The 21,951-nt window shown below is 40.1% G+C and overlaps 1 protein-coding gene across 1 annotated transcript in view; it reads right to left on the bottom strand.

Annotated features, from left to right (window-relative positions):
- LOC306762214 (zinc finger matrin-type protein 4) overlaps nt 1-21,951 on the bottom strand; it is a 60,059-nt gene that overhangs the window by 7,546 nt on the left and 30,562 nt on the right. The window contains exons 4-6 of the mRNA XM_079248639.1: nt 19,484-19,661; nt 15,329-15,586; nt 7,217-7,313 (exon numbers count right to left, since the gene is read on the bottom strand). Coding sequence (XP_079104765.1) covers nt 7,217-7,313; nt 15,329-15,586; nt 19,484-19,661 — 533 coding nt within the window. The remainder of the gene's footprint in view (nt 1-7,216; nt 7,314-15,328; nt 15,587-19,483; nt 19,662-21,951) is intronic.

Here is a 21,951-nt window from a genome sequence, read left to right as displayed (position 1 = left end):
AAAAGTTCAGTCCCTGCTGGCTTACAGCCTTTTGTTCCTTTTATAATTTTCACTTTTTAAAACTTTACAATTAGTTTTTAAGAGAGCTTGAGTTAACAGATGTACTCTGGGATTTAGTGTTCATCTGTCTGGTTCTGTTCTATATGCTGCCCATTGGTATCTCTGTTTGCAAGCCAGCTAACGGAATTGGCTTTAAGACAACATACTGTAAACTGTGAACATGTTTTGCCAGTTTATCTCATTATATCGCTGTTGTTCTCCTCCTGTACGGGTCCAATTATAGCAGCAGTCTGGTTCGACTGAGCGGTGTCCCGTTTCAAATGACCTGCCGCTGCAGATGAGACAGATGCTCAGTACAGATAAGGAAGTCTGCATAAAGAATAAAGAAATCTGTTGTCGGTTTTCTGATGACACATTCCCTGTGCCATACATCACACACATACAACCCACAAAAACTTTAAAAAAAGACACACACACACTTTTTTCGTAGATGTTTCTTTGGTGAGAGCTAATCCTCTGCCACTGTCGGTCGTGCTTTCGTCTCATACTAAAAGCCCCTTACGGAAGTCAAAGCTCATCCTGAGTGTGAAACACCACACATACAGTACACACACTCAAACACAGGCTGGAATATTTTATATGACCTTGGCAGAGTTTTGTCTGTAAGAGTGCAGAGGATATTAAAGGAGACGTTGCTGTAGTCTCTGTCTATATTTATTTACAAATTTGAAAAGACGATGCACACAAATGTAAAACACAAAAGAAGATGCACACAAATGTAAAACACAAAAGAAGACGCACACAAATGTAAAACACAAAAGAAGATGCACACAAATGTAAAACACAAAAGAAGATGCACACAAATGTAAAACACAAATCACATGGCAGATTGTTATAAAGGAAACAGACTTATCAAAAAATATTTATACTCCAGCCATGTTCCCGCCAATCAAGTGAACTGCAAAGCAAAAACAGTCCCTAATTCATGTCCATTTATGTCCTCTGATAAACTAGTAATGAGGTTGTCTTGTATCTAATTTGTACTTTGTGTGTATAAACAGTGTATGGACGGGCTGTTGTGTGGAAAAGCGACATTTGGCACATCTGGGTGGGGTATTGCTTTGTGTGTTGCACTGCACTGTAAAATAAAAAAAAAAATAAAAAAAAGGTGATGCCTACTGATGTGCGAACTGCTAAGAGAGTGTGAGAAAATGAGACTCAGCCCAAGGTGGTTTCAGACGTGCATCCATGGATCAGTATTATGTTTCACCTGAATAACTGGGTGAAGACAGAGGAGGTGAGGGTGATGAGGTGGAACCTTCGGTCTTGTTCTCCGTTTCCCAGAGGATTGATACAGCAGTGCAGCGGAGCTAGACAAACTTATTTTCAGTACCTGAATTCTTGCTCAATTCTTGTTTTCAGTAAGTCTGCGAGGGCTCAGGGCTGTCGTGCTTTAAGCACGTTTGTGCTTTTAAGAGTCCTTCACAACTTTTCCTTTTAAAGCTGAGAACTTCCACTCCCCAAAGACAATCAGCTTGACTATATTGTTCTTGTATCCAACAATGGCTCAAACAAAATTACTGGATTATTTCAAAACGACACATAAACATAAAAAAATGCAGCAGTCCAAAGAAAGCCTCCTATTCCCAACAACACATTAAGCTTCCTTGTTCCTGACATTCTTGTGTCTTTTATTACACTGATCAATATAAGAGCAATAAAAACAAAAATCATAGTTGACTCTTTCAAAGTTATAGGTCATTGTGTAAGCCTGTCTGATGAAGACAAAGACCATGAGGGGCTTCCACCTTGTCTTTGTAGTGACCTATCAGTACTCTTCCTGTAAATCTCCCTGCACCTCTCCCTGTGTCTTTTATCCATCGATGGCCAGTGAATCCACCTCCTGCATTCTTAAGCTCTGCTGCAGTCAGCAGTGCTGGGTTCACCCCACTGTCCACTTCAGATCTGCTGTGTTTGGATCCAAGTTTCATTTCATTTTTTCAGATTTAGTCTGAATGCAATTTTACTGTTTGTTACATTGTTGTATCCTTTCATCTTTAATGCACCCCAGTCTTTCATACCTTTCCCCAAATCAGCATGTCTCTTTATTAACCTTGTCTCAGCTTTTTGCCATCTCTAAACCCTTTTGTCTCAAACATGATGTGTTTTTCTGTTTCTCTGCTTCTCTCATCCCATCTGTGTCTGTGCTGCGTGCTGTCTATAAGTCTCGCTTACTCTCTCACGACTCTTTCAGTGTGTCTGCACACGATACTGAAAGTGACAGATGAGGAGAGTTATGCTGCATTTTTTTCCACCATTTGCAATCTCTGTGACTAATATGTTACACAACTCAGTAATTGTTTTTTTTCAGTTGTTTTGCTTACATTTAAAGTACCAATCAAAAGTTTGGACACACTTTCCCATTGAATTAAATGGAAACGCGTGTCCAAAATTTTGACTGGTAATGTATCTCATCAGTATGAAGTTTGGGGTTGCATTCGGTGTTCACCATGCTACTTGATAAAAACCTGTATAACCTTAAATCTCTTAAATCCTCTTTATTAAGCTTAAATAAACACTTTGTCTGAAAATGTGTCTAAATTATCTGTTTGTTTAAGCCAGGGGTGTCAAACTTCAGTCCTCAAGGGCCGGTATCCGGCAGGTCTTTGTTGTTTCTCTCGATTAACACAGCTGATTCAAATCAAATGGATCCTGCAGCTTCTCGTCAACCTATTTATGAATGTTGGTCAGTTGTGTTGGAGGATGGAGACAACAAAAACCTGCAGGATACCGGCCCTCAAGGACTGGAGTTTGACACCTGTGGTTTAAGCAGTCTATTATATATATATATATATATATATATATATATATATATATATATATATATATATATATATATATATATATATATATATATGTATATATATATATATATATATATATATATATATATATGTATATATATATATATATATATATATATATATATATATATATAGTTCCCGAAGTGACTTTTTCTTTAAACTTCTGTGGTGGAGCATTTCATTATTTGGCAGCACACAGTTGTGACAGAGATAAACAATATAGTAAAAAATGGTCCACACACGCCTTAAAGTTTGCATGTGCTTAAACATGTGCAAACTGACTGCACACGCAAAAAAACAGTACAAACACATTTTAATAACACAGTGTACGGAGGATCATCTTTCAAAAGTGCAAAATATTGCGTCTCCGTCCAGTTTGTACGTCTGCCACAATGAATATTTAATATGGGGCGTTTATGCTCTATTTTGCGCGTGTTGAGAGGTGAAAATGTAAGAACAATAATTTAGTACCCATAATGTTATCTATCAAATCTGAGAGCAATTTTGCTCATAGAAGCAGTGTCTATATTTAACACGTTTTATAAGGACTGCAAACAGTCGGCTGTGGTTATTGTCACAATTAGAAGACTTAAAAAAAAAAAGCAAGCAGACGCAGAGAAAGTGTTTTTCACCCTAGTGTGAATGTCTTCGGTATATACAAGGAAACAATTATCAAAACATATTCCTTATCCAGGAATGTTATTTGGGAGCTCTTGGAATAACTCAGGATGGATTTGGAGATGAGTCCTGCAATGCTTACAAATGATAGACGGATATTGCATGTCACATTTCAGCGTCTTAAATGCCACATGTTGCTGAATGGTCTCGGTTATTGGGTTTCCAAGCACTCTCCACTCATTAACTGAGAACAAACAAGGTGTTTATTTTGTTAGTAGCTGGATTTCTTAAAGTAATAGGAACAAATGATTGTACCCATGTGGAAAATATGTTTCTTCTGTTTTTCTGATTTTTTTGTGTTCAGCTTCTAACGTCCTTATACTGTCTTTGTACTTCATCCACTGTTAGCATCATTTTACTGACATTAACTTTTTCATACATTTGTATGGCAGTCAGATTTCTTTGCTGTAGATCATGCTTTCTTCCCAAACTTGCAATGCTGCCAACCATGTCACGTGCAAAACCTTAATTTAAATAGAGTCTCAGAAACGTTTCACCTGCCACCAAATTATGAAGTCATTCTTAGTAAACTATCCATAAAATAACTGAATAACTTTTATGATGAGGTGGAACCTTCGGTCTTGTTCTCCGTTTCCCAGAGGATTGATACAGCAGTGCAGCGGAGCTAGACAAACTTATTTTCAGTACCTGAATTCTTGCTCATAGACATTTTCAGTAAGTCTGTGAGGGCTCAGGGCTATCGTGCTTAAAGCATGTTTGTGCTTTTAAGAGTCCTTCACAACTTTTCCTTTTAAAGCTGAGAACTTCCACTCTCCAAAGACAATCAGCTTGACTGTATTGTTCTTTGGATTATGAAGTCACTCTTAGTAAACTATCCATAAACCATTGTTCAGCCCCCACATGTAATAATTATGGATTGCACATCCAAATTACTACACGCAAAATGAGATATTAGTAAATCTGGTCCATAGTTTTTTTCCAAAGATTGTGCCATTTTTTAACGAATGCTCTTTCCCAGTCTAACAGAAGGATGCAAGCCCATCTCTGCTGTACTGCCAATATGTAGTTGTGTCAAATATTTCTACATCAACTAAACATTCAACACCTTAAGATGCCAACTCTCCTTTTCTCCATATTATTCTGTTTGTTGGCTCTAGGAGGATGGAAAACGTTAATTTGTGAACGCTCACAATTTCTGTTGCCAATCAGGAAGCCACAAAAATGCACAAACCAACACACTATACTTTTAAGCAAAAGACACATGTCCAGTCCAGCTGTACACATTCAAGCCAAAATCAGGTCCAAAAAATGAAGGTGAACAGCTTAATAAATCCTTTAGTAAATGTGCTCACTGCTTGACATTGTGCAACCATCCCTGTGTTATTTATTATATAGTTTTCTGTTTAGTTTTGTGATGACAGGTGCAGATGTGGGAAGTGTGGTAAAATGTCAACTGAAGGAGAAAACCTTCAAAACAATGATTTAGAAAAGGGAGTAAAGCTTGTGCATGTCATTGCTTTTCTTTGCACACAATGTGTAAGGTACGTTAATGTTGCTAGATGCAAAGCATGATTGTTTGTCTGAGGAACTATTTATTTCTTAATATTTTCGGTTGCCCTTGAAATAATGTATGCACAAAAAGCGCTTTTTGCCTCCTTAGCTACTTTTTAATCTCAATTTATCTGTGATGTTGCCTCTACATGTGTTCCTACACCCACTGTACCACAACAAAAACATCTAGACTTCTTCTCCTCACAAAGCCAGTGCCACTGTTAGCTTTGTTCATTATAAGTCTTCTGTGAAGTGTAGAGAACAAATCCAAACATTTTTGTTGCTGTACTGCTGGCCAGTAAAATCAAAGTACATTCATTGACTGAATATTGCCAGAGCTTAAAGGGGTTAATTGCCCTCTCAACCAATAACACATTTTCATGGACAGATCTACAAAACAAAAACGAAGTGCCATGCTATAAAAAGTAGTAGTGGATAAGTCACTCTTTGCAGCACAAAAACTACCCCTTTCATAATAGTTTGAGATGATAAAATTCACTCTAGCTGCATTGCACTGCTTGCAGTTTACTATACCATGAAATCTGGAACTTATTACATGATAATAACAAAGTTGCTAAAAACAAACAAACAAAAAATAAAAATAGTCCCCTAAGCATACACATAACTATGCAGTAGCAAATCATGACAGATTTATATAAAATCTTACTTCATATGATTTTCAAACATTTTATGAAAATCTTTTATGATGATGCCCGATGCAAAGTACTTACAGTATACCCTCAGCTTCACCATTGTTTTTTTCATACTTTATTTACGTTCTTCGCTCTTCTTTTCACTTTATCTTCCTTCTTTGCTCTGTGCTTTTCACAACCTTGTTTTCGCCGTTGTTTTTCTCACTACACCCACCACTCAAAGAGTTGCTTGTTTGCAGAAGTTTGGTCTTTTCAGCCCAGACATGTTATGCTCCAGGGTGGTTAAATACACAAATGTTTGTTGCTTAAACTATAAAAAAAAAAAAAAAAAAAAACTGCGAAAAAGAGAAAACAAGAGAAAGCAATAATGTCATATCCTCAAGCTGCCTTTTATCTGAGAAAGACTCCATTCATAACACTTGATTTCCACTGCATTGCTTTGACTACAGAAACCTACAACCAGGCACACATACAGACAACACTGCCAGGAGCCATGCTCACAGCCATCTCATGGTAAATGCATGAAATGTAACTGCTCCATGTCACACTCTACTGCTGCTGGTTGATGTATATATTACTCTACAAGTCACACGTTACTGTAGGAATTGAGACATCGAGTCCAACTGGCTCATTTTATCTCTAGAATAGTTTCTCCTCATCTCCTCTCTCCTCCATCTGCCTGCCTGTTACCTGGAAATCCCTCTCCACAAAACACGTCAGGACACATCTAAATTTCTAAAATGCACCCTGTGGAGAGAGGAACTAGGAAAATATCCTGGTGTATAAATTGCAGATGTGTGTTATCTGAAAGGTTGTGACACATTCACGCAACATTATAAAATGAATTGAGCATAATATATATGCTGTCAAAAATACTAATTCAGCGGTAGGCTGTAATGTATATAACTGATAGCAGTTTAAGTGACGGCACTGAAACAAGAGTGTCTCATTTAATTAAATGCCTGTCACCTCCACTCATCTCTCTTTGTGTCTTTTCTTTGCTTCCTCCACTTGAATTTGTGGTGGGAGAGACTGAGACACAAGGAGACAAGTTGATGAAGGGATGGAAGAAGCACAAATTAGCAGATGGGGCGGGGGGGTGCATAAAATTAAATAGTATAGAATGAGGTATATGTTGTCGTTTTGACATGAACCAAAAGCTGTGCCACTATGAAGTGACTAGACAGATCCTGTTTTGAAACTAAAATGTGTGTCTCTCAATCCAAAGTATTGAATGAGAGACACAGAAGGAAATTAAAAGCCTTCTTTGGCGTTTTACTAATTTAAAGGGTTGTTTTACTATTAACAATGTGCTGATGCCCCAATTATGATGTAAATATGTATGTTTTATTGTTTCTTCTGTACAGCACTTTGGTCAACTTTGTTGTTTTTAACGGTGCTTTATAAATAAACTGGATTGGATTGGATTGGATTCTCTTTCTCATATAAACACTAAACACACCATTTGACTGACCCTCCAAGAATACATCCTTAAGTTGTTATACTCACTTGTTCTGGTGCTTGGAGCCCTGGAGGTGTGCATGGTACTGCTCAATAGAGTTTAGGACTACACTGCAGACGTTGCATGAGTAACTACTGCGTAGACCTAGAGAGCAACAAACACACAAACCACACATGTGCAGAGGTTATTACAGAGGCACCTATGAGATGTGGGGTTCATAAAAGTCCTTAAAGATGTAGTCATCATCGTCATTATAAACTGGATTACAGGCAAGTCACAATGTGGCCAACATGAGTGACAATGAAAGTCTGAAGTCATACTAAGGAAGTTATTTTTACACTCAACAGCGCTGGGCAATTTTCTTAATTACAGTGCATCTGGGAAGAGAGTTGATTACTAATCATTAGCGGGAAACTAGTTACCATTTTAGATCCTTAGATCAGTGTCATCGTCTTCTTTCTAGGTTCAGTATGTGTGTGTGTGTGTGTGTGTGTGTGTGTGTGTGTGTGTGTGTGTGTGTGTGTGTGTGTGTGTGTGTGTGTGAGAGAGAGAGACAAAGAGCAGCTTTTCGTAACTTGAACTTTGGCAGGGTTCAAGAGAAGAATTAGGACACCCAGAATAGCAAAAGAACAGTGCAGTTGGCTGTGTGTAAGTCTGCTACTGAGAACGACTGCGCATGCATGCACTTCTTAGTGTGATTGCATGCTTTAGATAGTGCGGCTCAGACACAGATGTTAACTAATTAGAGGGTTTGCAGGTGGTCGTGATGAACATCCAGAAATAGATGAGTTTAGAGATACTGACAGACGGGAGTGAAGCGAGATTTGGAGGTCGGGAGGTGGGGATTAAGCAGAATGAGTGAAAAGAGAAAATTTCCAGAGAAAAAAATGAGACGAGCATGAGGACATAAAGAATAGGAGATGGATAATGAGTTGTTCGTGTGGCAGCACTGATTTGAAAATGTCTTACTTTCACAAAGGCAGAGCAGGAGGAGGAAATGAGGATTGGTTGATCAGCAACACAACACAACATATAATTGGCTGCGTGATCTTGGTCAGAGATACAATGAAGCGCTATTTTTGTTTTCTAACATTTTGCACACAGCAGAGCCGTCAGGGCAGGATTTTATTCAGATCAGAGATGATCAGCCTTGACATTCCTGCTTTATCTAATAAAAAAAGGTTGAAAATGAATTCCTTAAAGCCCCCCCCCCAATTTCTTGTGCATGCTTGTTGGTGTTTTATTGTCATTATTAAAGGATGTGTGCATAACACTTGCTGTATGCAGCAAGTAAAATTGGCTGTGCTCTCCTGTCTGTGAGTGGCCTTTTCTCCGCTGTCATTACTGTTCATGAGATTTATGTGGTGCCAGTATATGCTATCACCTTGTGACCTTCTGAGATGGTAATTGGTAAAGAACTAAATTTGTAGATGAAGTTGTAATATAGTTAGGAGTGCTGGGAGGTCATTTAGACTGAGTAGAGTTGCATAATGTGGCATATTTACTCCATCTTGCCTGAAGAGTCACTCTGTCTGTTTCAGGGGTGATTAAGGACAAGCGTTCATTTACAAAAGCGACATGACTGAATTAGCAGCCTGGAGTTAACATTGTTTGTCTTAAATGTTTATATTTAACATCTATTAGGAGCTAATAACCAAGTCTGTGCATCAATGAGAATGAGAGATAAAAAAATGGTGCATCTTCTGCAAAATGTTTTCTTTACATTAAAAAGGAGGTTGATTTGAGAAAAAAACATTGGAAAAATATGAATGATAAGACGCTGTTCTCTTATTATTCCTTCCCATTTTCTGAAAATCCATACTTCTTCAAAGATTACACAAAGACGTTGTGTAGATGATTAAGCGTTGTATGAGCATGTGTGTATGCACACACAGACAGAGCCCTGCTTTTAGCCTGATTGATGTCACCTCCCCACTGCCAAGCCAGCTAGCAGGGGTGTACAATACGCTGCAGGTCTGTGTTGGTGCTAGTTGTGTGAACACGCACACATGGGTAGATATTGTGTTTTTGGTCCTGGCATAACTTCTGGCATAGACTGCACTATGCCCTAATCCATGTTAATTACGTGCATGGAAGCTGTGCATGCAATGCAGCTGACAGCATGAGACTCAGGGTTGGGAATGTGTGTGTTTTCTGTGAGCTTGAGCAATATTTGTGAGGGTGTTTAAGCCTTGTTAATTACAGGAGATGGTAAGCCAGGGAGAGGGAAAAGATGGTACGATGAGCTAAGGCTGTGGGTGTGGAGCTGTTTGTGGCTGCCGATTAATGTGTGGAGCCTTCTGGCATTGCTGACACTCCATGTTAAGGGCGGCCTTAATGCTTGGACAAAACGTAATGGGCTACATTTTGTGTTTGCAAAATTGATAGAAATAAGCTTATTTTAATGTCATTGTTGGAGAGAAATTAAACAAGGAACAGTTTCAGGGTCATATATTTTAAATTTCCATTTTTTCTTCAGCTCCCACAACAGTAATGCTCCCATTTGGGATATGGTATTTGTGGGTGCTCAGTTCATATGTGCTGCCAAGCTCTGACTGCAGTTCCTTTCATGTGCCAGTCTCAGAGGGATTTCAGGTACCAGTTAGAACTGGCAAATTTGGAAATCATGTTTTTATTACAGTTGGTTAAATAGCACTAAGCCAGACCTTTTAAGACATAGTGGGAGGAAATAAGCCTGAAACACAATGTTCAACTGAGAAATATGAAGAAATATACGGACATGTTGGGAACGCTCTAATTTCATCTAAAAACAGAACATAACTGCACTTCAACTAATCTGTAATTTCTTTTTTCTTTTTCTTCTGGTTATGACTCTAGATCCACAGCACATACATCGTACATGTGTCCTGTGCTTTTTAAGACTTAAAGTAAATTTCAAAAGAAACCCATTGAAATGCGATTCAAACCAACTGCAAAGGCTTGATGGGGACTCTCGCAGGAATGTTTCACACGTATCTTAGCAGAGAGTTTGAGGACTGGGTGAGTGTGAAACTGAATCCAAGTGGAATTATACCAGCAAACTTTGAAGAAATAATAGAGAGTCTTTTTAATTTTGCAGCCAATTTGAAAGTAATTGGAAAGACCATCTGTTTCAAACAAAAGAAATAGAAACCACATGGGGGACTGGGCTGGGTAGTGCCAATGCTTTCCTGAATGTATTTATGTCTGATTTAAGAGTTCCCTTCCAGCTTGATTTCCACTACAGCTTAACTCTGATTTGGTTAGAAATATTTCAATTTACAATATTGTTGTTTTTGGATAGGATAAAAAATAATGAAAGAGAGTACAACTGGGACAGTGTGGCAAAAGGTTTCTTACCATCCAGTCTCCAAATGTTCCGCACCAGGACAAGACTGGGCACCGCTGCCTTTGGCACAATGAGCCTATGTTTAATTTTTTGCTCTAAACAGTTGGTAAAGCTTATAAATCAACACATAGTAAATATCAACTTAATTTATATTTAACTAAGATTAACTAACTATGAAGGCTTTTTGGCCAACTGGTTAAGGACATTTTCAGATCCCTAAAGCTACAATATTTCTGTAAAGTGATTTTGAAAAGACACACTTTTTAAAGCCAAAATAATAAGTGGTTTATTCCAATCTGTACAGTTTATTTATTTGACACATTAATAGGTTTTCAACAAACTATATAGAGAATATGCACTTTTTTACACTTCTTTAACTGCCAGCCTTTAGTTAATATACATATTAGCTAAGCTAACAGTTGCTACTTTTTAATTGTAGCAACAAACAATATAATTGCTTACAGTTGCATCACCAGTAACTACCTAATATTCATTGTTATTTATTCATTTGCTGCACAAACTAATGAGGGAAATATATGGTTCCCAACTTATATGCTGCATTAATTTAATTGGGAAGCAGTTGTCTTTACTGATCAGAGGTACTTTTAGTTTTTACATTATTTGAGTTGTACAGAGTTGCCTGCTTCTGCAAGAAGCAACAATAAGAGCAGCAAGACTAAAGAAATGAAAACAACAGGAAGTAAAAATGCTTAGAAGATTCATGAAGCTGAGAGGAACTGGAGAGTTGTGCGATAATTGTCTCAGGTTTCTGTGTGAGTAATTGTTTTTACACATTACAAATAGTTGTTTGGGCACATATTTTAGGGATTTATCAATAGTTTGGTATATTTTTTAGAATAAATTGTAAAAGAATATTAAACAGAAGAAATCCAAAACAACATTTTTCAGTAATTTATGGGAAAACACTTTCTGATTTGCAATCAAGAAGTATTGGTGTTTTACTTTAATCTCTGCAATTAAAAATGCCTGCAGCTGAAAATGTGGATGTATTGAATATAAATTTGATCTAAGATTGTCTCAGAGCTGTCTTCTAGGGTAGGAGGTCATCTCTTGCCCACGACTCATGCACAGTAAGCAATTCCACATGATTTTCTTGCAGTTTTAGTACCTCATCCTCTCTCAAGTCCTCACACACACACAGACACAGACACACATACTCCGCATCTAGACGCTTATCTCACTGCTTCTAATTCTCTACAGAGACTTTGGGGAGCAGAGACAAAGTGCCAGGCCTGTCTTGAGGGGTTTCTAACCCTGTTGTGATTTATGTTAACACACAGTCGAGTCAGCCGGGCTTCATCCAATAGCCACCCCCATGGCAACTTCCCCGTCCTCCTCCGTAATCCATTTCCAAGAGGTTTTATCTGGCACCTAGCTGTGGAAAATCATGACATTCTCCCCTGTGCCTTATGTGTGCAATTACACCAGAAGAATACACGAGTAAGAAATGGCATCCATATAAATGCCATACAAATTTTATGATGTGTTTGGAGAGAAAGTTGGGGGGGGGGGGGGGGGGGGGGGGGTACATAAGACGGAATGATGCATGTATGAGTAGAGGTAAGTGCCATCAGTGGGAAACAAGCAGAAATACAGTAGGCAGATTCTGCAGACACAGTTGGAAGGAAGGAGAAAACTGTGTGTGAGTAAAACACCTGTACCTTGTGGGGAACTAATGACGATGACAGAAGAGAGATGACGACAGTTCGGAGCCCCTCGGAGTGCGCACACACATTTACACACAAAACAAATACGGTAGCAACCAACAAAGTGACAAGAGATAGTCTAGAAGCAGGGAGGGGCTGGGAAAAAGATAAACAGATAAAAAAAAGAAGACAATTCCACGAAGGGAAAACAGGGACAAAAGGACAGAGACGAATCTGATAGACTAAGATTAAATTCAACCCCCCCTTCTCCTTTTTGTATCTGCTCAGCAGCCGCCTCGGCTTCTACCCTCCCTGTGAGATTACACTCAGCACACCTGCGACTTCACACCTGAAGTGGTGATAAAAGCCAATCAGATGTGAGAATCTTTGGAAATGTGTGTGAAATGAAGAACAAAACAACTTCTGTCAATAGAGCAGTGCTGTGATGAACAAAGTGCTTGACTTAAGGTGCTGGAAAAAGAGAACAGCAACAACAAAACATGTGATTGACTGCACATATTACAGATTGTGTGAGTTCACCAAGAAATCTTAACCTAGCTTTGTTGTCCTTAAATTGAAGATATGAGTTTGGGAATGTTAAAAGATGCAGAAAAATAACATTTTGTGAATGGATGTCTTCTAAATATTTACATTTTTGTCAAACTCACTGAGAAAAGGCAGAAAAAAAAAGAGAGCCAAGGTTCTGGGATCTGGGTCACTGTGTGGATGGAGGACGATATCCAACATGACACCACTTAAAGCCTTTGAGCCACTGTAGGCGGCAACATGACTCATGCTTTTAATATGATTGGCTTCTTGAGATGATGGTTTGTGTCACGGCACCTGGAGCACACACTGAACGGCACGGCTTCGGTTCTCAGAGGATTTGCATGTGCTTGGCAGAGACTGTGTGATGTGTGCTAAGAGTGCGTCAAACTTGTACATGCGTGCTGCAGCGGGACGATGTTAGATGAAATCACTCGTACTGTAGGATCCAGAAAAAAAGGAAAATGCAATGTTTGTGCCAAATGCTATTCATTATTTCATTAGTGGACCCCTCCGGCAAATATGAGTGTGTGAGCATGTGAATCCATGTCATCTTTCTGCTACATTTGTGCATAAAAGTGTTTGTGTGGGAGACAGGAATAAATAAGGGAGGCAAGAAAGATGCGAGAAGTAAACCCTATAACTCAACAAATGTTTTTAATCTATCTACCAATCAACAAAAACACTTCCTGTGTAATCCTTTTAAGTGTCATTTTATATGAATTTTTTACTTTCACTCTCATCATACATATTTATGTGCTGTTGTGTAGCTGCCTGATCCTTTTCCGTGCAGAGTATTAATGGTTAAGCATGATTAGCCAAGCCAGCAGAGGCCCTGTGACTTTTTACACATTGCAATGCTGGAACTGACAAGTGTGAAAACTGTGCTGTAATATGAGTAGACTGTGACCCCTGACAACTGAAATGGAAAGTTAAGACTGTGGCAAACAAAATTAAAAAGAAGTGTCAAAGTTTTGCTGAGGTAACCAACTAATAAAATAGGCGCAATATTTGCTATTAACTGATGACAGTTTAAGGTCACTTGGCCAGTAGATATTGTTCACAAATAAAATACGCCATGTCGAAGGGTCAATGAGATTCAGTCCTTCTCGTCCATGAGGTGAGTTAAGGTTATATTCTACAGTCATTTCGCAGATGCTTTTTTCCAAAGCGACTTACATACACACTCATATCCCAATAGGCACATCAGGGGGCAACTGGGGGTTTTAATGTCTTGCCCAGGGACACTTCAGCAAATAGTCAGGGGAAGTCTGGAATTGATCTCCCAACTTTCCAGTTGCAAGACAACTGCTCTTCCTGCTGAGCTACAGCATGACCGAGGTCATGCAGATTTACTTTTGTAATGATGTAATCTCAGTTACAGCTTTTTGAATATCTCTACTTTGTGATGCCATGCTAGTTTGTAACACACAATGGGCTTACAGATACACATTCGATGAGCTACTTACGCAACTCGAGTAAATTTTTAGTTGTTGAGCATTCTCTTCCAACAATGATGAATATTAAAGTGAGAAATTACTTTTTTGTTCAGGAAAGTCTATTTATGATCATTTGATTTCATTATACAGGTACTTATGTGGGAATAAATAAGCTCCCATGTGCCAGTATCTTTACATGGACATGTATTTGTAATTATAATTGGAGGTATTTCTATTCATGATGACAAACGGTGTACACAAACAGACTACAAAAATATGTTTTCTCCGACAGCAATGTGCCATGTAACCAGCTCTAACCAACACGGCACAGAGTAGCCTGTTGAGCAAAATGTGCTTGCTGAGAGCTTGTAAGTGCATGAGCGTTTATCACCTTTATTAACATATTATCAGGTAATAGCAAGCAGTCGGTATCACGCTGCTGAAAAAAAAAAGGAAAAGGATAGATGCGTTTGACAGACGTGTTAACAAGCCTGACAGGTTTCTGTGTTAAACAAAGAAACCAGAAAGTGATAAAAAGGGATTCTACTGTTGTTTCAGAAACAAAAATGTGTTGTGTCACATGGGAAACATGAGTTGCACCACAGTTATTTAAAAAAAAAAGGGGTAATGTGGCCATTGAAGTTTTTTTCTCTTACATTTGGCTGTAATTTATTTACGAACTACCCGCTAACACTGGTCATTTCAGAGTCCCCCTCCAAGCAGAACAATGAATCTTTACAGTTCTACATCTCAGTTTAAAGGTTTTTTATGGAGTCCATCTGTGGGACATTAATTCTTAGAAAGAGTACAATAAAAGAAAGAACAAGGGGATCATTTTTTTACTTATTTTATGGAAAAAATTATGCTCTGTAATAATTCATTGTAGTCATTTATATAAAAACCTTACTTTTGTTTAAGTATGTGGTAGATGCTCTTTTTTACAAGAACATTTACTGCTGTTACTAAATTTATCTGTGAATCGCTGGTGTGGCTTACATCAGTATTAGATCTTTGAAATGTAAACCGAATTGAAACACTTACACTATGAACATTTTACCACCCACGCTGTCATAGATATTACATGTGATCACCCACTTATCATCTTTCCTCTTGTGAAGTAGTGACACTCTTGCTGCCCTTCATTTGTCACTTTGTTGGGCTCTGGCTCAAGAGGCTGACCTGTGCTCTCCGTGGCATCCAGACTGTCTGCTAGCTGCTCCAGGAGGCGTGCTCTCGCTGCGTTCCTGCGGTGTTTCTTCCCCTCATAGTGTTGCTGGGCCATCAGCGGGTTGTTGAACCAGGCTCTGCAGAGGCAGCAATACTTCCCGGCTTCTCTGCCACCATTTCCACTGACTACTGCTGTTGGCCAGGGTATGTCTGGGGGAGGGGCTGGGCACGCGGTGGGGTCTGTGGGTAGTGGGGTAGAGGGCGAGGAATCTGCAGGGGAAGTGGGTAGGGAGGGTTTAGGACAGGTAGGAGTTATAGATGAGGAGCACAGTGTGGAGGAATGCAGAAGGAGGAGGCAAAGGCAGGAGCAGAGAAGCGGGGAAGGGGGAGTGAGGGAGGATATTAACATCAATTCAAATTCAAATTGACGTCTAGTGCGAAAATGACACATAATGAAAATATTTTCATGAATTCACATTGACAGGAAAACGTAATGCATTCATGGACATTCTCTCATTTACTGCACCACGGATGAAATCTGCACGAGATGTTTGCACACTCCCGTAACACTTACACACTTTCATTCAAGAGTTCCAGTTTTATATTTAACTAATCAAAACTGTGAGCAAATAGATCACTGTAGGCCATATCTGTGGAAATTAGATGAGGGTTGGAAAGAGGGCGTTTGCACTCCAGGTTCCAGTCTGCAAGTGCTGGCTTTCTGCTCACATCTACTACACTGCTGAACCCTCCCGTTTCATCTTTTTTTCAGCCTCCCTCGTCTTCTCTCTCCTCCGAGGGAATGAAAAAGGGAAATGGCAGACTTCCAGGTGACCTGCTACTCATGACATGATGCTGGTTACCATGGCGATTGCCCATTAATAGCCTACGGGCACTGACATGTCCACAGGACACAGCAGTGACTCTCGCGGTGAAGACGGCGTATGTGCAAGTGGCTGCAAATGTGTCCGTGTGTGCATGTGTTTGTGCAGTAGGCTGAATGTATAATCTGCGCTTGAAAAAAAACAACAAAAAAACAAAAAAGTGTGTTTGTGTGTGTGTGCGTGCATGAATGAAGTCCCAGAACAAGCTGCTCGCATGCGTAAGGTACAGTACGTGTAGAAAAAGAAATAAGCCTGGGAGGAGGTTAGGTCTGCAGCCAGATTCTGTGAGAAAGCTTATGATGCCAGATGGCTTGTCCAAATGTGCAGATTCACCATCCACAATGTGTCAATGAGTCCAGATTCATACCGGCTGTGATTATACAGCCGCAATGCCGCATGCTTGAACATTTCATATCGCAAACAAAGTCCTGTTTACATGTGCTTTTAAGTCAAAATGGTTCATATGAAAATATGCAGGAATCATTGACCATGAGTGGGGCGACGTGCGCTCGCTTTGTACGTCTTTTGTATGTGGGCCTGTATTGACTTAACTTGATCCTTGCATGCTGATTGGTTGCTCATATCTTAATGTGTCTTTAAGCTCTGTTCACATAGTTACTGTATCTATGGCTGTGTCTCTGCTCCTCTCACCAACCACACCCACTCACAGTCAGTTCGCTTGTCTTCGCCGTATAACTCCAACTTCTCCTTTGCAGAATACAACCCAGAACTCTGTTAAAACTTATTCTTTTGTTTTTCTATTAACATCAAAGACAGGGCACTCATCAAATCTCTGGTTGAGATTTTTATGAGATTGTGTGTGTTTGTGCGTGCGTGACGCTGTAAAACTATGACAGCTCTGTGGGATAGCAAGTGCTGAGGAGCAACAGGGAGACATCTTCTAATGTATTTCTCCTATCCAGCCCTTGTTTTCACACCATTTCTCTTCTCCTGACTGTGATCTCTGTACAATCAAGCAGAAGTAAATGTTTTTTATGGAGTGGGGCACAGAAAATGTGTGTGTGCGTGCATGTGTGTGAAGATGGCGCCAGTTTGAAGTGTGTATAAGGGGAAGAAACCCACCTCTCAGGGGTTTCTCCAACATTTACATGGCCTTTCCTTCCTCTCTCCCTACAGTGGATTTTAGTGTCCATGCATCCTGAGATGCAAGTGAATGCATCAGTCACCCTCTTCATGTGTGTTTCTGATAACTTGTGTGCACATGGGAGAGTGTTTCTGTGCCCATGTGCGCTCAAGCCTGTCAGCTTGACTGCGCATCTTCTGTGGAGCGCCCATCTCAGAGTGCTCACAAAGGGTAGTTTTGACTTTAATCTTTCCTGAAATCCTCCTCTTCTCTCTCAGGTCACTCTCCCTCTCTTCTTGTGCTTGTTCTCTTGTTTCTTTTCCTCCAGGTCCCAGTGTCATTAAACCACGGGAGCTCCACCGCAGTGGCAGCACAGAAACGACATCTTTTCAAGTAGGACAAAGTTTAGCAAAAGTCCGTCAGTGGCTTTATTATAACACTCCATTGTGTAGTTTCTCTGTGTTAAAAAAATTACCTTTCAATCCAAACATAATCAGGTTGGATAAAGTTCCTTTGAAAACAGACTGGAGTTGAGCACTTATGACCATGACTGACAGTCAATAGGTAAATTGTTTTATTTGATAAGGAGTTTTCTTTCTTTTAGGACAATTTTCTGGACTAAAATACCAGCATTGGGCTTCTCTTCAGAGTTTTGGCCCAATCTATAAACATTTTCACAGATATTTCCATCAGTCTTTAACTAGAAATTTTGATGAGCCTTAAACTCATACACTTACAAACAGAAGTGAATTCAGTCATATGTTCCAAAAGAGGGTTTGTAGATTACATGTGTTAAGCTTTGTGAGTGAGCTTTATGGTGACATTAAATGAATGGGTTTGTGATCGGAAACAACAAAAAAATGACGACCGACAGAACTGGCAAAGTAGAAAAGACCGATTACTAAAGCAGAAATCTGGAGTCAGAAGACCAATAAACTGCCTTCAACACCAACCTGAAAGGAGGCAGATCTAATCAATGTATTTGTTCTACCTAAAAACCTCACTGACACCCATTCACAACTTTAACTTCCTCATTTGCTTCAGAAATTTGATGTCAGCATGAAATTACTTGAGTTGATTTCTGAAAAGTACATTTGTGATTGAATGTCATCTCACCTTTTCACAATTTCCACGCTCAATAAGCGTGAAGATATTTGCGGATTTGGAAATCAGACTTGCCTGTAAAAAAGATTAGTGTCTTTTTTTCTTATCACTGTACACATTGTTTTCTATGAAGACTTTTTCAATTAATTGTTCATAATCAAAATGGTGCCATCTTGTCTGTCTATTTGCTATATTTTACACCCGACTATCAGGTTGCAAGAGTTGTCTGTAGACATGTTAGAGGGGATTGTGGCAAGGCTCAGATCTGGACAAGGATAAAAGAGAATTACTGTTACACTACAAATGCCAAACAGCTAAATATTTTCCACCATTCTAAAATGGGAAGCCTGGAGTTTCTAAATCTGACTGAGAAGCCTAATTAAATAAACCCAGACATAATTCCACCAACTAGATCTTTATGGTGCAGTGGACATACAGAAGGTGTTCATTTGCCAAAAGGCAGATGATTAATTGAGAATAAAATCCTCTTATGTGAAAGAGAAAATAAACGTCTTGCCTGCCATTCCCAAAGGTTTGTAAAGGAATCGGGTTTTAGCGATACCTCATCAATCCCATTCAAACATGGTGAAGGCAGCATTATTTTGTGGGGATGTTTTGCTGTTTTGAGTCAAGGATTAGGATAAAGAGGAGATGGGTGAAAAATAAAACTCAAGCTGTTCTGAGTGAAAAACATCTAAACAGTGGTTTAAACATCAATGATAACCTACAGACAAAACAAAAACAAACAAAAAGAAATAGAGAAATTTAAAGTAGAAGGAAAAAAGAGGCCTAAAAATGGCAGTGGGTGATTCTTCCTTGACTTTGAGTTGTAGAAATGAAAAAAAGATGTTACAAAGCCTGCAAGGTCGTCCCAAAACACTTTTAGGCTACTGCTGCCAAATATACTTAAATATTTGTGGAAACACAATATATATATAATATAATATAATATAATAAAATATAATATAATATAAACACACTGCTGTGTTTTTTTTTTTCCCCAGAACAGAACCCCAGAGAGGAAGAAGTTTTGATACATGACTTTCGTCTTATTACAAATATAGATAGTAGTAAAAGGTAAACTCTGCAAAATACCTGTATTTGTAGGGCTGGCCATGGATGTGGGTAGGTTGGGTGGATCCCCCAGCACCAAGCGGACTCTCTTAGCATGAGTCTTTCCTTGGTAATGGGACTGGGCCACGATCGCAGACGTGAAGAACATGTTACACAAGGTGCAGCACTTGTTCCTGTCCACCTCTGTCTCTGCACAGTCCTACGTGGGAAGAGGAAGGAAAGGATAAAGATCTTAGAAAGCAAAGAGAATGATGGAGATATAAAGTGGAATGATGTAAAAATAATGACAGGAGAGAGGTTAAAGAGCGAACAGGTAGCAGGAATGGCAAATGGAACCATGTATACTTTGCAGTGAACTCAGTGGGCTTTTTGTTTCACACAAGAGACGTGTAATCAAATATTCATCCGTCTCTCTGGGCTGAGATTGCAGCTTGCCCCTTTCACCGCTGCTGGTTCATTACTAATGATGAGGAGGAGTTACTCCCTGCAGGAGAGAGGGTGTGCAAACAAAAAAAAAACCAACCATTGACAAAAATGTGGAATCACTGACATTTATGTTTGGATCACCTCTTGACCTCCTCGCAAAGTAATGTCTTGAAACTTTGCTCAAATAACAACCCTAAATAAGACTTTTCTAAGGCTAAATCTTAACCCTTACTTTAAGTCTGAGTGCTGTTGGGATGGCTGGGGGGGGATTAGGGTTGGGGATATAGGTGGGTAGGGGATAGGGATGTGTGAGGATGAGTAGATGTGTGTGTGGAGGGGTATGTTGGCGCGTGGGTTGTATTGTGGTGTGCCTGTGTTGGAGGAGTGAGGGTATGTGTGTGTGTGTGTGTGTGTGTGTGTGTAGGGGGGGGTGTATATGCGGAATGGGATGTGTGAGTGAGGGTGAAGTTTGGAGGGGGGCTATGGGTGGTGGAGGGGTGTTTGGTGGGGCATGTGTGGTTGGGTAGAAGTAGAGGGATGGGGTGGCGGGGTGTGAGCGTGTGTGTGTGTGTGTGTGTGTGTGTGGGGGGGGGGGGGGGGGTGAGCGTGTGTGGGGGCGGGGGCGATTGGGGTTCGTGTGACTTGGTATGGGTGAGTGAGTAGAGGTGGGGTGGGGTTGTATATGTGATGGATGATGTGCATGGATTGCAGAGGGTTGTGTGGATGGGGGTTGGGAGGGGAGTGCGTGTTTGGGGGGGGGTATGCATGTATATGTGTGAGGGGAGTGCGTGTTGGGGGGGGGGGGGGGGGGTATGCATGTATATGTGTGTGTGGTTTGGTGGTGGGGGGGTGGTGTCCTGTACCCGGGGGCGCAGCTGGTGCGCTGGGGTGCGACCTGGCTGCCGCTGGGTGGCGGTCTGGGGATCCTGGTCCTCCGTTAGTGTGGGCTGTGCCCTCTGCCTGCGGGGGCGGGGGGCTGCTCACGGGCTCTTGGGGCCCTGGGGCCTGCGCTCTGTCTGCCCTAGGTGGCCGGTGCCCGGCGGGATTGGCCCTTGCCGGCCTGGGCCTGCTGGGGCCTGTTCCCCCTGACTGCGGGGGACTCTGGTTGGGCACCTCCTTCGCCACCTCCTGGGCAGATGCATGGCTGGCTCTGGAGTGGGGGGGTTGGGATCTGTACCTGGGGGTGACTGTCGGTTACCCGGGTCTCTGGGTTCTCCTGGCCTTCCTCTAGCTGTAGGCGGGCGGGGTCACATTGGCATGATCACTCTTCTCTAAACACGTTCCACTCTGAATGTTCTGCATGAATGTTCTGCATGTGTCACAGTCATGAGTCATCCAGCAAGTTTATTCACTAACAGCAGGTAGCTCTCTTTCTGTCTTTTTGACTTAACTTGCTAGTTTCTGGTCCTCATGATTGTCAACGGTTTTGTTCTCCACGAATCTAGAGTTGGCTTGTGTGGGTGTATATATTTATGTGTGTGGGTGGGTATGTGTGTGTACTTATGTGTATGTGTATGTGTATGTATGTATGTGTATGGATATGTATATATGTATGCATATGTGTGAGTGTATGTGTATGTATGTGTATGTGTGTGTATGTGTATGTGTATATGTATGTGTATGTATGTGAGTATGTATATGTGTATATATGTATATATATATATATATATATGTGTGTGTGTGTATGTATGTGTATATGTATGTATGTATATCTATCTTTATGTATGCATGTATGTGTACATGTGTGTGTATGCATGTGTATGTATGTGTATATGTATGTATGTATGTATATATGTATATATATAATGTATGTGCGAGTGTATATACATATATATGTAGGTGGGTATGTATGTGCATATACATGTATGCATTGATCTCTTTCTTTTGTTTTTTTTTTGTTTTTTTATGTTCTCTTTTCTGTTCTCTTTCTGCCCCTTTCCTGTCCTTTCCGGTCGGGTCCAGCAGCATAAACTCTGTAATACAAGCTATTATCCAAAACAAATTGAAAAATAAAATAAGAATCAAGAAATACAAGGGGATCATTACATCTACAAAAGTTCCCC

This window comes from Telmatherina bonti (genome assembly GCF_933228915.1).
Source record: "Telmatherina bonti genome assembly, chromosome: 11".
NCBI lineage: Eukaryota > Metazoa > Chordata > Actinopteri > Atheriniformes > Telmatherinidae > Telmatherina > Telmatherina bonti.
Note: the sequence above shows the minus strand (reverse complement) of the source record. Positions and strands in the feature narration are given on the sequence as shown.